Consider the following 16,573-nt stretch of genomic DNA (forward strand, 5'->3'; position numbering starts at 1 on the left):
TTCCATTAATGTTTTGAGATAATTTTCTGTTTGTTTGGAAATAATCGTTTCTCAGTAATTTCACTGTCATGACTCGAAATATCTAAATGCAAAAACAAACGGATTTGGCTGATTTCGGCAGCTAATTTCATTAATATGACATTAGATTGGCCTCCAAAGATTAATCTTAATTTACTGGCAATTTTGATCAAATAATTTTTTTTATTGATGTTGTAGCTTTATGTGGCAATTTTACAACTTTTGTAAATGTTTAATCCATAAAGTTTTAAGTTTTCATCTTGTTGCACATTGATCTATCTAAATAATGCAAAAACTAAAATTAGATCTCTTGCTTTATTGATAATAATTCACTTTGGTTTGTTATATATAAACGAGCCTGCGCTAATCTGATTTGTTTTCCATCGCACAAACACTTAAAAAATATTTTTTCGTGAAACCAACGATGTTCTGGTCTCTACAAAAGCCGGCTTTGGAGATCTTGAATTTTTTTTTAAATCTATCCGATTTCATGTACATTTTGTTTCAGTTTCGCATCATCACAAATTTTGAAGTTTTGCCCAATTGAGGAATTCATATACCAAGAAACATGTTGGTGAAACAATTTTTTCAATCTGCCAATAAATGTCCAAAGCAGTTGGCTATTTTTCTGGAGAAATGGAATTTTTGTTTTAGAAATAAACTCAATGAAGCTGATTGGATTGAGAATAAAATTTGTATTTAAAATATTGTACGAACAAAAGCGGCTTTTAGTTAGAAAAACTAAATAAAACTACAAAAATTGGTTTTAAGTTTTAGGGAAATACTGAGACCAGAAAATATAAATTTATTACGCATTACGAGATGTATTTTGCAAAGAATAGAAAGGGTGCTTAATCCGGAAATGGAAAATTTTAATTTGGCCAGCTTTAGATTTTTTCTATTTATATGTTAAGGATATGGAAAAAATATAACTAGCGCAGCAAAAACAATCGCCAAAGAACGCTAGCAAATTAGACAAATATGGATGATGACTGAAATCTTGGTACTCATGAAGACAGGAATAAAATGTGGATACAAAGAGGCCACTAAGGATAAATAAATACTTGTACAAAATAATATACTTAAAGCCCAACAGCCTGGATCGTTTAAAGGTGTATACAGATTGGAGAGCTGAAACAAAATAATCTATTGCTTCAATCAAAACAAAAATCTTCAAAGATGAAAGCCTAATATAATTATAGCGATAATGTCACCGGAATAGCTTCAAGGGATGCATACTTATTTTCTTCGACAACCTTTATTTGTCGATTTATTTGCGAAATTTTTAATTTTAGAAGGAACTAAATTTGGGAAAAGAAACTGCATACCTTCAAAAACCGGGCAGTATTAGTTTCCCGGATAATTCAAATTAAAACTGAGTACTCATCATAGGTCAGGAACCAAACCAGTTGACAAGACTAATTTTTTCTATAGCTGTGACTTTTATTTTCCAGCCACTTCAGTCACCAATAAATTCAAGGGTTTACTCAATACAGTCTCAAGTGGCTTTAGATTGAGTCCAAAACTTCATATTGCATCAAATTTAGCGCTGACCTTTAGATATCACACTCTCCGCGATTTATCGTTGCCCTAATTAACCTTTGAAATGAAGCCTTTGCAATTTGGCATTTTGTCATCAACGTAACTGTGTATTTCGTACTGGTACTTTAAATTAATTCATTCTAATACGGCCAGTTACGTTAAAAAGTGCTCAGTTTGGGGTTTTATAAAACTCAGTCAGCCTTCTGACAGTTATTAGCAAACTTTTTAAATACGGCTTCCAACTTTCCATTATCTAAAATCCTTTTAGTTTTTCTTTGCTGTGCAGTGAAAAGTTTCACTGGACAATTATTTTCTTTTTTACTAAGTAGTAAAACACTATTAAGTAGCAAACAGCGCTGGAAATGAAATAGGATTGCGGTCGCTGCTTCTCTCCTGTTCAATTTCAGCAACGCACAAATAGTGTTTCTGTATTTGAAACTGGCAAAACTTTAAATTAATTTGGCCATTTTACCTGTTCCATTTCTGTTTTGTTCCCGAACTGAATTTATGAAATGAATATATTATATGCCGGGATAACTGGAAATATTTATCGTGGGTGTAAAATATTGTTGCTTCGTCCCAATAATAATGTTTATAACAGCAATGAACAAAGCGGCATCCAAATGATTTTGAATGCTTAAAATGCTGCACAACAATCGAGCCAGTTATATATATATAACAATTCAATAACAATAATTAATTAGGAAAAATCAATATAATTTTCCTGGGTGGTACATTGAATGTTTGTCTTTGTCATCGGTGATCGTCCAAAGAGAATGGACATAAATTCAAGTCGATTTGCTGCCTTACCGTTGAAAAATAAAACCACGGGAATGTCATAGACAGTATCCCGAACACCTGCAGGGATTCTAAATTAATTTGGGGACACTCCCTCGTTTGTTCCCATTTTACGCCATGTCTCCAGGGACAGCGGATAAACGGCACAGAGAGAACGACAAATATTGCAAAATCTGCTTTAATTGCATAAAGATGCAAGGGTTTAAATGGATGAGGTATTAAACAAGAGTTCAATCGTCGATTAAAACAGGTGAAGAAAACGGCACAAAAGAAATTTGTTTTCATTTTATCAAAAAAAAATATCTGCTCCTCTTTCCGTTCGCTAGAAAGCTTGAGTTGAAAATGCGATGTTGAATTGTTCTGTACATAGTTAAATTAATAATATGAAGAGTATTGCTGGGCAAAATGTTAAAACGCAAATAAACCTTTAAGCTGATGAATATTGCCGCGCCAAGAAAACCACATCTGAAGATGTAAGCCCTTTGTGTTTGCGAAACGCCAGAAAGATTTTTTTCGACGACGGCCTAAAATAAAACGAAACTCACATTTCAAGCAATGGCCGCGCTGCAAAGGTTTAACTTATTTGGCAAATAAATCTTGTTTTGTGCTCTATTTTCGCTCTTTGGTTCACGTTCGTTCAACATTGCTGCTGTTGTAATTGACTTCTCTGAAAATATACTGAGAATATCTGTAGGAATATATTCTTCTATCACTAAATCTCACTTTATTGAGGATTGAATGGAAACAGCGAACATCACTAGATTGTAATAGAACCAGTTGCATTTGGCGTTAGATTGCTTCGCATCGCTATATTCTCGTTTTATTTTTATGCGCCTGAAACTGCCTTTAATAACGAATCTGCAATGTTTTTTTTCGTTTAATAATAAATTTGAATTTCACTAAAACTCATCTCAGAGCTTGTTTGAACCCTTTGTAACAAACGAAAACCGTATTCTTAATTTAATTATAGTGAAATCCTGGAAAATATTTGAAACATTTCGTCGAGAATCTGTTTAATTTACTTCTATTGTTTTTCGGCCTTTAAAATTGTGCACAAAGATATCGCTAACAATGACACTGGATGGAGAATCAGGAGGCTGAATTGAATTGGAATTTAATTAAAATAAATTAACACTTGCCTACCTGATATTTCTAACTCAATATACTTAAAACTATTAGGCTGAATGAATACATTTGGTTGGCTGTTTTGTATTAAAATGTTACTATTATACAGAATTCAAACAAATCAAAGACCAAACAAGGTCTAATTTTTATCAGCAACAAACACTAGAAAGAATTGAACATTCACCTTTTATTCAGATCACCAAGTTCCGGAAGCAATCTCCCCTCAAGCGCAATGCTTCTAATTAACTGACGACTATTAACAGCCGAAACGATTTTCTATTTTTGGTCGTGGAATTGCATGGTGAATAAAAGGAACAAGAAATAAAAGAAAATCCTAAAATTAATTTCGGAGTTTCTGCAGGCGTTAAATGGATCGTTTCTTGAGTTCAAGAAAGTTGCGACAGGTTTTGTTGTTCAACGTTTCGGAGCCGGAAAAATTAACCCCGATTTCATTCGAAATTAAAGAATTAATTAGCGCATTGTGGTGAGAGAGACTTCCAGTTTGCAGTTTTTTGGTATAGTTTTTCGTTCGTTAAGCGCACTAATTTTATTTCTAAGATGCTTGAATGAACGGACAATAAGTAATGGTTTGCGAGTAGATATTAATAATAGATAATCGGCAGTAAAATATACGGGAATTTTGGGCTCTAGCTAACTCCCAATACATTTTCAGCGATTAGCTGCGAAAGAAAAACAAACGAAAAGAAAACAAACTTATCGTTATTTGGAAAGCCCCAAGGCGTTCCGTTCTTTTATATATTAGGGCAGGTTTAGAATTGAAGAGGGTAGAAAATCGACCTTAACTCGATTTAAAATCTATTGGGAGAGCATTGTTTTAAGTTCCGAAAGTTTATTTCGTTAATTACTATCCAGCTCTGCTAAGTCGAAATAGGAAACTAAGGGTAGATTAAGATACTAAGGAAGATTGAGGATGTTTTAATTAATAATTTCCAGACAGTTGGTTTGAGTCGGGTTTCTGTTCATTTCAGGTCTCGATTTGGCCTCACCTAACCGAAATCTTCCTTCAAAACTACCTCAACATGAGTCTCCGCCAGCTTCTGCTTCCGAATTTAGTGCTTCGCTTCATCTCCTTTTGCAGCAACGGGAGGAGGAAAACCGCATAGAAGTTGATAGACTGACAGCGGAAATTAAGAATCTTAAACTGCAGTTATTTCAATACACTAACGGTAAGTGTAAGATTGCATAAAATTTAAATTAATAGAAAACGTAGTAGTAGAATTATGATATATATTGCGGAACATAAATATGGAAGGATTAAATTTCTTATTAGTATAACCAATGAAGGAACATGCATATTTAATCATAGACAGTAAAGCTTTCTCAACCCAACTAGTTTGTCCAGCTTGGAAAGCTTTAGAATCTGTAGTAAAAATCGTTTCTAATGTCTCTTGCGAAATGCTAGGGCGAATTAGACAGTTTAGGGGAAAACAGGAAATACTTCGGTTAAGTTCTAGGTCCGATAAACTTTGCTCTTAACATGGTATGTTTCGAGTTGAACGGCTTACATATCCTTAGGAAGTTCAGAGTTTTGAAGTTGCGTGATGGATCTTAGAGTGTAGCGGGTATTTTATTAAAGACGAATTGTGCTGCGAAGTATTCAAACGAACGGAACTGATTGTAGCGGTGTTTTCTTATTTGCGAACACCATTAGAAAAGGCATAGCCATGCATGAAATGCTGGATTAGGCGCCTTAAACGACACGAAGGATTGCCGCTAAATTGTTACATTTTGTATAAGTGGTAGAAGTACGCCAATACGGGGTAGAAGTTTGCGGGTAACTTGAGTGCAATTTTGAACCTATTTCTTATTCGATATTGGCATCAATAGTGCCCACCAATCAAAACTATTTTGGTTGCATAGGGTTATAAATTGGTTCTTTTACAAATAAGGATAGGTTTATTGGGCCTGCGGCTAATGGTTTACCAGACATAGATGAATGAACTATTAATCTTGAAAAAAGGGTCACATTTAGAACAGTACTGTACTAAGTCTGTAAAAGAAATTGAAAAATCTGACTCACCCTCTATTGCCATTCATCTGGGAGCATGGAAACAAAGCACAACCCTTTTCAAATAATGCGCCAATATACAGAGAGTTCAATTTTTTGAGTTTTTCATATAGATTACTAACTTACTTTTTTTACATAGAACACCCCCTATGTTTGTATGCCGTCTTGAAGGTTTTTTAACGAGCTTTCCGAAAATACGAGGCTGCCCATACTTTGATTCTCCAGTTTGTTAGTAAATCGGCTGTAATCTCAATTTTTTACAGGAATACAGGAATTTGCACCATTACAAAATTCAACAATTAAGCGAACAAATTAATACAGTTTACAGGTAAATAATTTGGCTTAGGAAGACCGAAAAGATAGAATTGACCAGTTTTTCAATATAACATTTCTTTTTTTGTCGGTAATCATGAATCTGACTACTCAATGAATTGTTAATATGGTGTTGATCCTCGCCAATGTTAATGCCAAAAAATCATTATTAGCCAGTAGGATAAATGCAACCCGATATTCAAGTGCTGAAAGAAACCCGATTATTTAAACGTTCAGAAGTTTATTGGATAGCTTTGCCGAAACAAGAAATGTTGCATTTAAGAAATGAACAATAATTAATAAAACAGTAACACAGAAGTACAATGAACTGACGCTATTCCTGGCATCCCTATTACTAAATACTACCCTATGAACTATTTACACGTAAGTTAATTAAATTTTATTACAACAAATAACTGAAACCTAATAAAACAGTAATAAGCAAAGACAATAAACATTACAGTATTGCAGACTGAAAACTTTACATGTTTGTAAAAGTGCATTGGTTTCAAGTCAGGTGATGTAGGTGGCCATTCAATATCACCACCGCGTCCAGTCCAACCATTTCTCTTCCAAGCGTCTAAGTAATTTCTTACAATCTTATGATAATGCAAAGGCATTCTCTGACAACCACTTGACTCAAAAACTTGTGATTCAAGGCATTGACAATTTATCATTGTCTGAAACCTTGTTAAAAGGATATTAACTTGGCATAATAATATGTGGGGTGTTCTATTTAAAAAAAAATGAGCTAGTGATGTTGGTGAAAAACTGGAACTAGGTTGCATCATCCTGTATAAGCGAATATGCTCAATGCAAATGTAAGAACAGGAACTTTTGGTGCTCGAAACCGATTTATTTTCTCCGCTTCAAACACTTTGAGAAAACCTCGGTCGGTTTGGGGAAAATATTTGTGCAGCGTGCTGAGATCCATCAAAGTTTGACGATCAGCTTTCAAGTAAGCTGCTCGAAGTTGGCTTTCGTGCCAAAGTTTAGCGCCATATATGAGCTGAAGAACTTTGCGCACACAAATATGTTTCTCTAGTTGTTGTATAGTACTTTCGAGCCATCTGAAGGGCTCATCCTGGTTAATGTGGCGGATAATTGAGTTTGATACTTGCACCTGATGGCATTCTGAAAGTATCTAATTGTTTCAAGAATGGTTCCAATATTTGTTGTTCAACAAAACAGAAATAACAGTTTCAAAGTTGCAGTTTAAAATAATTGAATTTGTTCTAATGTTCTTCAAGTATTTTCATATGAAAACCAGTTTTAGATGCCAGCAAATGGCAGCTATTTTAATGGCTTTATCTCGCCAGTTCAAATTGTAGCACAACTTTGTTAAAGCTCCTTTTTGCATTTGGTTTTAAATGTTGGTTTTGAGCATAACATGTTTAATAGAATTTGGGTTTTTAAAACGAAATTTTATATTCAATTAGTGTGGAAAACTTAGTGATTTTCGGTCAAGAATTTGAAAAATAAGCAAAAGTTTATTTTTAAGATCGGTCACATCAATGCTCAATTTACTCATAGTTAATAGCTCGCAACCAAATTTGTATTTATTTTCGCACATTCTATTTATTTAGAGACACATCCATAGGTATTCAATCTGAGTGTAATTTTTCTATTTTCTATTTCTATACTCTAGACTTCAGGAATACTCACTCTTGATTCTCGTATATGGCTCATCTTGTACAAAATTCTATGTCATGCTACACATACGCTGCTCAACTGGGAAATCGGAAGCATATGTTGTCGGATATTGCGATCGTGGATGCTCTTATTACGTACAATATCGGATTATCTGATAGTCGATAATAATCTCTCAGCTTGAAACCCGGATTTCTGCAAACACGTGTTTATTGTACCGAACTCATCCAGTTTACAATTTCCTGCCCTAGGTAACAAAGATGATAACTCGATGTAAACTGTTTATTATGTTCAGCTAAAAATCGGATCCGCTGAGAGAAAGAATTAGAACCAACTGAAACTTTGCTGAAATGAAATGAAAAGAACGTGGATTCATTCGCTAACCCCATGAATGAATCTCAAAACAATATATTTTTTTGTGAAAACAACACATTAAGCGTAGTGTTTTCCGTTTCTGATCTTATGTAGACGGAACGTTGCAATATTTTCAGTATTTCACTCAACAAGCCCATGAAACTTTGAAAGGAACATAGATTTTACTTATTGGATAAGCAACATTTTTGAAATTTAGCAATGCGAATCTGTAATGGCGATTCTATTATGTCGCTATCGAATTAAGCTAATAATTGCCTATTCCGTATGCACATATACAATGTGAATATCCGACGCATGTATGCTAAAATTTCCGATCTCAACGGGATACTCTGGAAAGCTACAATGTGTGGCTCTGCTGCCAATTAGACCATATCATATAGTTTTAAATTCCAACAAGCTTTAAAATTTCCACTATTTGAATAATTGTGCCGTATATTTTGTATCCATCCTTTTAGCTTCTAATTAAAACAAACTAAAGGAGGAAAATTCAATTATAAAACCATCAGCAAAATTAACTTTGAACCGGATCCTCTTAAATATACTGCATTAATTCGAGGTCCATTTGCATTTCTGCAAAGTTTTTAAGTAACTTTCAGCTGCACAAATAACTGCTACAATAAATGGAGCTCAGGAAATTTTGTTTCGAAACCACACAAATTTGAAACATAGATAACGCGGCATAAAGTGCTCTTAACTATGAATACGCGACGATCATTTATTTTATATATGCGAAAAAATGTTAATATTAGTAAGGTTTGAAAAAAATAGGAGTTTTTCGTATTGATTTAAATGGAAATTGAACTATCCAAATGGATGTCTTAATCAGTGTTGCCATCAAATCCCTGACGCTAAATCGTCCTCTCACTTGAAAAGGGTGAAGGGCCAATGCTTTTTGTCTGATTAGGTATTTGGTCACTGTGATAAGGGTCTTTTCGCTTCCTGGATGCGTTTCTACCCATTTCCTAGAACCATTTAATGGAATATTTGTGTATTTAGAATCTGAAAGGAGGCTATAAAGTGTCTAGTCTAATGTTTTACGTCTTTCACATTGCATCAACTTAACTAACGATAATGATAATGTTAATTAGTGTTAGTTTCAATCCACACATACACACAGTATCAAAAAAAGTGTCACACCTGATTCAGTCTTTTAACTTTTTCATTAAGTCATAAGTCTCTAAGAGAGTCATAAGATCGTCTTTAACAGGTTTTAAATTAGTCGCTAGATCATTCTCAAATTTGTAAATTTGTATAATTTCCAATAAAGTGTCTCTAAAAGCAAAATTTCTCAATAAATAATAAAATGCTATTTAAGGCTCTTATTTGAAAACTGTTTGTTTAGTTCATAAATATGCAGCTGACGAATTACTCAATTATGATATTTCGTGCCTTCCTTAAACATTATATATGCTACTTCACAGCACTACTTAAAAGTATATAACATACTACATTTTCTGTTAAAAAATGAGCATCAAATAACCATGTTTCAAATGTTATCTTATTGTTGTTATAATGTTATGTTATTTAGCAAAATTGTTGGACGACTCCATAAATACTTTAAAATTCGTAGGTATTGCCAATTTCGACTAGTGCCTAAGGTTTCAACGTAAAGTTTGTCGTAATAATGAATAATAAATCTGCAGATTCCTTTAGTTCAGAATTAGTTTGAGCATATGAAAATTGTTCCACTAAAATTGTTAAAAAATCTATGTAAATTACAATAAGTACAAAGGTAAATTTACAGTTGAGAAAGCCTCATTTCGTAGAAAGTCTCACCTACTGTTTCTCGATAAAATCTCATTTGATTTGTTCAGTTATTTCAATTACTCTGTTACTTTCCATTCTTGACAAGTTTATTCACTCATTTCCATTATAGTCGATCAGGAAAATTAAGAAGTCCCAATTATTATCGATTATTTGTCAATATTAGCACTAGTCGAACAATAAACCCCTTAAGCTGGAAGTATTATTCAAACGTTATTTTTCGTCGCAGGAAGGTTTTTCCCTTGGGAAGTGTAATTGAAATTAACTTAATTTTAGTGGAAACTTTTCTAATTGAAAATGGGATTAAGAACAAGCCCGGTGTCTCGTGGATTAAAATGTCGCAGCTAAATTAGTTAAAACTCGAAGAGGGATCTGGAAACCTAATAAAAACCTAGAGAACGACAGTAAATTTTAATAAAGTACTTTACGTCGAAGCAGTCTTTAAACCTGTTTGTTATTTCCAATGATTTTCCGAATGTTGGTAAACAAAGAAAGCCCTTAATTGAAAATGACCACGCGTCATTAGAAATCACCTAGTTTGATTAATATCGCCTATAAAGGCTAATATAGAGGCTATAAATCAAATCCTTTCGATGATATTGTTGGTTATTACTCGTCATTTTCTGTCATCGAGCCATATATTGTGGATCCAGATAACAAAAGAATATGTCTGTAGCGATTTTAAATTGGTTCTGTATGCATGCCATCAAGATATATTAATGAAAACTGACGGATTTTCCGAGTAGATTAAAAAATGTTAAATATTTATTATACTTTGGTGTAATTTTGTCGCAGTTACACACAACCATATCCGCCTATTCAAATATGTTTCGTGCCACATAATGGCCTATTGTACTATTTGATAAAAGAAACCTCAAAGGGTGTCAATGTATACTCAGCTGGTGATTGATGATTGCGTCGACACTCACATATATGGATGGAGGCCCTTAAAAGCAATATTTTTGCGCGTCTTGCCGTTTATCTTAACAATGAATTGAACGAAAACCATTTAGAAGATTACTTGAAGATATTCTCTGCCCAGTTTCCTTTTCCTTCCTGGTTGATTATAGGTTTAATATTGTTTGCAGTCATACTTAAACCACCTATTGTATTATTATTAAGTCTTCAGGAAATTAAAAAAGTGTTTGAACTCGAAACATTCTAAAAAACCATCATCATAAGATTGCAAACGATTTAATTGAAAATGATAAAAGGCATTCCAAACATTTTATAGAGCACTTGGGGCAATAATATAAGCACCAAGCAGAATCGATCTTTTTTAATTAGATTTAATAAGAAATTCTTAAGTTTTTAAAGTTAGAAGGAAAAATATTAATGCGAACAAAACGACCGGAATAAAGCCTAGGAAATGACTATCCAATTTTGAATCACCCTGTATAGTAGGATTTTGAAACTTCTGATTGTCTTGCAACGCGGCTCTAGCAAATCCAGAAGATTAAAAAAACTGTTCTGCATTAAGACACATAAGCAAAAATTCTTATGCACCTTAATGTAAATAAATTGACCCTCTAATAAGTAAGTTGCCAAAGTAAGAAGTACATATCAATTGGGTGCAGGTCCATATTTGATTAATGTTTCAACCTGTATTTTACGTCATATCTGTGGAATGATGTCACGTAACAAACATCACTAGAGATTCGCATTAAAAATAAAATTACAATCTCTACCAAAATTAATTTTTATTTGTCAATATATTATTTTTTACATTACAATTTTACAATCCTATATTCTATATGGATTAAACCTTGCAGTATTCGTCGTTGTGGTCCTGGCTTTACATCCTGAGCTCTCCTTTCTCTTATGGTACTCCTTTACTTGCCTAAGCGAATGCTTGCTTTTGGCAATTGTTACAATCTTCTGTCTATTACTACCAAACAGCATTGCATGTTCATCTCTGCTAATGCTAGCAGCCATTCCTGGCCTGGTAAGCCGCTCCATAATTTCTCGCTGTTCCATTTGGATAGCAGCTTGAAGGGTCTTTTTCAAAACTGGGTCTCCTTTGACAACTCGATCGAACAAAGGAGAACTTCTTGCTGCAGCCAACAAAGACTCGGCATCCAGTAGTCTCAAAATGAGACACCACATTTCCACAGGAAGAGTGGAAAAAGCAGAGCTAAATACACTAATGAGTGGTAGAAGTTGAAACATATTGAGGTTCGCAGTAGAACGTCTGTGTTAATAATGATCTTAATATCTTCTTGTGCAGTATTTATATTGGATTGGGTGCAACGAAGCGGAAAAGCATTGGTGTGGAAACATGGAAATTGCCACGTTGGCACTTTTTGTGATGACGACAGCATTCATCTTCAATTGAAATATATGTAGCATCTCATGTGAGCTTGCGCTTCAACATTATATCGTGTCCAGGACCACGACCATGCATCTTGGTCTTATTCTTCCTTTGCTCCACAATTTTATGAATACTAGTTTAAAAAATGTTGCAAACAGAATTGAATCATAAACGTTTTACATCGTTCAATCCTAAAGTTTTGTGAAAATTGAAAATTCCATAGGAAAATGTGTTACGGTTGAACAACCCAAAAAACCAGCATGTTGTAACCGTTGCATTTTTCATTTATTGCAGGTTATCCAAACCGCCACAGTATCCTCACCGACTCGTCTCAAAACCCGACCTTAACCAATGCCGAATACGCCAGCTACATAAAAAAACAAGTAATGCAAGCGGAAATCTTCCATGGAACACCGTTGAACAACGAGTACGAACTGATTCCATTCAACCATTTTACCTACAGCAGAGTTTATCCATCGGACTTAGGTCTGGGGAAACGGGTGGTCGAGAAGCCAATTGGCTACAAGCGAAAGGACTTGCTGGAAGCTTTGGTCAAAGGGCTGGACACGTTGAACAAGAATGTTACCGAAAAAATCCGGAAGTACACGCTGGATGATTTCATTGAGGGATTGTACAGGATAGAGCCAACGACTGGAACGCAATTTGAGCTGTATTTTAAAAGTAAACCAGTGAATAAAACTTCGAGTGCGGAACATGGACCAGTGAATGGGTTTACGAAGATTGTGGTTATGAGGCCATTTGCTCCGCTACAGACAATCACAAGTGAGAATCTTCCAGGTAAGTCTATGGTGGACATCAGCAGGTTGTTGCGTGTTGCTTTTGACTGAAGACTCAAACCGCAATGCGGTTGAATCTTGAAAATTATGTATACAAGTTGTCCCATTTTCGACGCTTTTCCTAAGGTATCTCCGGAATTGTTCGTGTTATTAGAAAAGTAGGATAGTATAATTTTGGGAATTTTTACTGTCTTAAAAGGAAAATCAAAAAATTGTTAATTTCAGAATAAATTTATATTTTCTTAGTTAAAAAAGGTACAGAAAAATATTTTATATAAAACTTTCTTTATAATACAATCCTATGAAAGTTTCGGAAATGTTTCGGTACAGTGTGTTTTATATTGAACCCAAGAATGTTATCTCAGAATAATTAGAAAATTGACATTCGGTTGACTCAGTACTTAATTGTTTTCATTTGACTTTAAAATTATTAAAACACCATTTAATGATGTAAATAAATATTTTTCAACTTATCTTTACTTATAAAATTCGATGCGTTAATATAAATGTATTCTTCTTCTAAACCGCGGATTTGAGTGGATTGTTTTCTTTAAATTGCTGATCTTATTAACGCAAAAACTTAAAAAATGTCTCAAATAAGCTCAAGAAACTAAAATAAGCAAGAAAAGCACCAAAAATTGTGTGAAATGATGTGTTCTTGCACATTTGGTTCATCTTAGTTAACAAAAGCATTATATTGCTTTTAATATTTACAAAAAGCATAATTTGTAGAATTCTAATAATAAATTGTTTGCCACGTACCTTGAGCCAGAGTATCCAAAATGAAGAACTTACCACTTACCATGATTTGGTTAAATTTTCATCGATGTTTTGCGATTTCTACTATGTTTCCCACTTTAACTTTCAGGTCCAAAAGACAAAGAACTAATACACATCATTTTGCCGCTTAGCGGTCGAACTGCTACGTTCCAGAATTTCATGGACAAGTTTGTTAAAATCGGTCTTAAGAACGACAGACGAGTGCACTTGACTGTCGTCTATTTCGGTGAAGAAGGACTGGCGGAGGCCAGAAGCATCATGTCCAGAGTACTGATGACCAAGAACTCGGGAGGCAACGCTAACAACTTGAGACTTCTCGCTTTAAATGAGACATTTTCCAGGTAGAAGTTATTCACGTTCAGAGAGTTAGCCTTTGCAATTTGGTAAATTGTGATTTTAGGGGAAAAGGTCTCAGGGTTGGTGCTGAGAGGGCTTTTGACCCCGATCAATCCAAAACACTGCAAAAGGAGCAAAAGTCTGCGAAATCCTCCGAAAAGTCCTTCAAAGTGCCACAAAAGGATGTTCTTCTTTTTATGTGTGATGTAGATATTGTGTTCAGTGCCAGGTAAAAAAATAATTGGTTATTACTTTAGATACGGTTTCATCAAACGATGTAAAGAACACATTTTTTAAATTTTATCTGCAGAAATGGCACTAATTCTATTAGCCGGTAACATTTGGGTGTGATTATTTTAAGCGCTTTATCGATCAAATCAATTGGTTTCGTGTTGGAAGCAATTTGTAAACTGTACAAAAACATAACTTATTAAGGATTGCGGGAAAATCACTTTTGCAGCAATTATGATTAGGCAAAACAAATCTGCAAGTTAATTCTGAGTAAAAGGGCAATAAGGCTCGGTTATTATTACGCATTACAAATATACCGGATGGTTTGATATTGAATGAAAATCTTTAAAGGAGCAATTCCTGAGAGGAAACGTTAAAAATAAAAAAACGCTTTGTTTCTGAGATGCGGCACTTTAAATGTCCAATAGCAACATCGGTTTATTGCGTTAAAAATGGACAAGTGTGATAATTAAGTAATTTTTAAAAGGAGGAAAACTTTTTTAGTTTCAAGAAGATAAAGATGTACTTTTCAGTCACTGTGAATACTTTCTAAATTTCCAGGTTTCTCGACAGATGCCGATGGAACACGAAACCTGGCAAAAAAGTATATTATCCAGTAGTATTTAGCTTGTATAATCCACATGTTGTATATACATTGCAAGGTAAAGAGGTGCCATCCGAAAATGAACAGTTGGTGATATCCAGAGACACTGGCTTCTGGCGAGATTTCGGATATGGAATGACGTGTCAATACAGGTAAATTTCAGCACGTGTAATTCAAAACAGCAATTAATGTGAATGTGGCCCTTATAATTCCAGATCGGATTTCCTGAAGGTGAAAGGGTTTGATGAAGATATCGTGGGCTGGGGCGGCGAAGACGTCATGCTGTACCGGAAATACGTGACGAGCGGCGTGAAAGTGATAAGAGGAACAGATCCAGGAATATTCCACATATGGCATCCAAAGGCAAGTAACGAAATAATCCAAATATCTGTTTCGGGGGGGAAAAACCGAGCGCGAAAACAGTCTCACTAGACTGGCTGCAACTCGGAATGAAACTTTTAACGAGTCATTGTTCTCTGTACTCTGAAGCTTGCAAGGCTGCAAATTGCATTTCAAAGTTTTGCTTTTGCTGCTGATGCTGCATTCCTTGCCCTTAGTGAAACTTTTCTGTCCCATTGAAATAGTTTCAGTTTTACTTCGGCTCCACATACAATAAATTATTGATGATGCACATTGCTTTTTCTTTAGCTTTCAGTATTGTATCCAATGTGAAGAAAACGAGTTCTCGAAGATTCCGCCATTCATTCTCTTTAGATAGTTGTTGGTTACTTTACACACTAGTTTTAACACTGATAAACTTTTATTAATTATTATATATTAAATATTACGAAGTACAAGCTACCTTTTAAGAAAAAGTTGAACCTGAATTTTCTACCCATGAGTGAACTAGAAACGTATTCGCACATTTTGTGCAAGTCTTATTTGGTTCAAAATCAATATAATCAACTATGTTTATCAACGTGCAAATAACTACTAATTTACTTCTTGACTTTCTCAAACTCATTACTAACTTTGTCCAATATTAGTAAAATTGTATTATTTTAACTTCCTTCATTAGCAAATTGTTAATAATTCGATTTTTAATTAATTGTCGAAAACATTACTAATACTTTGAAATATCACTTCGTTTCCTATGAGCATCCCGAAAAGCAGAATTTTTTTCTCTCACAAGGAATATTTTCTGAATAAATATTATTCAGCAAAAATGTCATATAATTGAGTTTAGTAATTGAACGCCCGTTGAATTTGTCAATTTAAAAATGTTTATTTATACTAATATTGAAAAAGTTCGTTAGAAATTAATATTGTTTGCCACGTTTCGTTGTTATCTAAGTAAACTAGACACATTTTTAGACATTTGTTCCTACCAATCATTCGTCGACTGATATTCAAAATTCCGTTGACAACCATAAATCGCACAACCTTAATTTATCTGATCAGTCGATTCAAAATAGCTGTATTATTTGTGGCTTCGTGATTTCTTTTATTTCCTTCAATAATTTGTTGTTAATATTTGAAAAGTCGATTTCTACATAACAATGTACTAAAATAAAAATAAAGGAATATACGAGCTTTTAATTTAAAGTGATGTATGTTTTGTAGATAACTATGTATTTATACAGATTCAAAAACAACAGTTTAGCTAAAAATCAACTGGAATTTTCAATTTGCTTTACGCATGATTGCTAATTCAACGTTAACGCTGTAAACGTTGAATTTGAATATCAAACAGTTTTCTGCTTTGCTAAAATTGCAGATTTAAAAATATTTATCTACCGTAAATATTCAAATAAACTCAAATCCGATGCAAAAAATATACATTCCGTGGTGGGTGGAGCATAAGCTGCTGTCCTGTTTTGTTGCACTCAATTGCCACTTTTTTCTAAGAATAATTTTCTACTTTAGTGACTAATTGATTCCCATATATTTTTTAGGAAACG

General features: G+C 34.0%; 1 protein-coding gene across 3 annotated transcripts in view; it reads left to right on the plus strand.

Annotated features, from left to right (window-relative positions):
• Nucleotides 1-16,573, plus strand: part of LOC109542837 (chondroitin sulfate N-acetylgalactosaminyltransferase 1) — a 98,734-nt gene that overhangs the window by 74,787 nt on the left and 7,374 nt on the right. For 2 of the 3 annotated variants that reach the window (XM_048668634.1, XM_048668635.1), the window contains exons 5-10: nucleotides 4,473-4,670; nucleotides 12,219-12,722; nucleotides 13,590-13,842; nucleotides 13,902-14,066; nucleotides 14,630-14,824; nucleotides 14,888-15,035. In XM_048668634.1, coding sequence (XP_048524591.1) covers nucleotides 4,473-4,670; nucleotides 12,219-12,722; nucleotides 13,590-13,842; nucleotides 13,902-14,066; nucleotides 14,630-14,824; nucleotides 14,888-15,035 — 1,463 coding nt within the window. The remainder of the gene's footprint in view (nucleotides 1-4,472; nucleotides 4,671-12,218; nucleotides 12,723-13,589; nucleotides 13,843-13,901; nucleotides 14,067-14,629; nucleotides 14,825-14,887; nucleotides 15,036-16,573) is intronic. The other variant, XM_048668636.1, reaches the window with a different exon arrangement.

The sequence above is a fragment of the Dendroctonus ponderosae genome, unplaced genomic scaffold (assembly GCF_020466585.1).
Source record: "Dendroctonus ponderosae isolate FM_Combo_2020 unplaced genomic scaffold, Dpon_F_20191213v2 Dpon_F_20191213_7, whole genome shotgun sequence".
In the NCBI taxonomy this organism is placed as follows: Eukaryota; Metazoa; Arthropoda; class Insecta; order Coleoptera; family Curculionidae; genus Dendroctonus; species Dendroctonus ponderosae.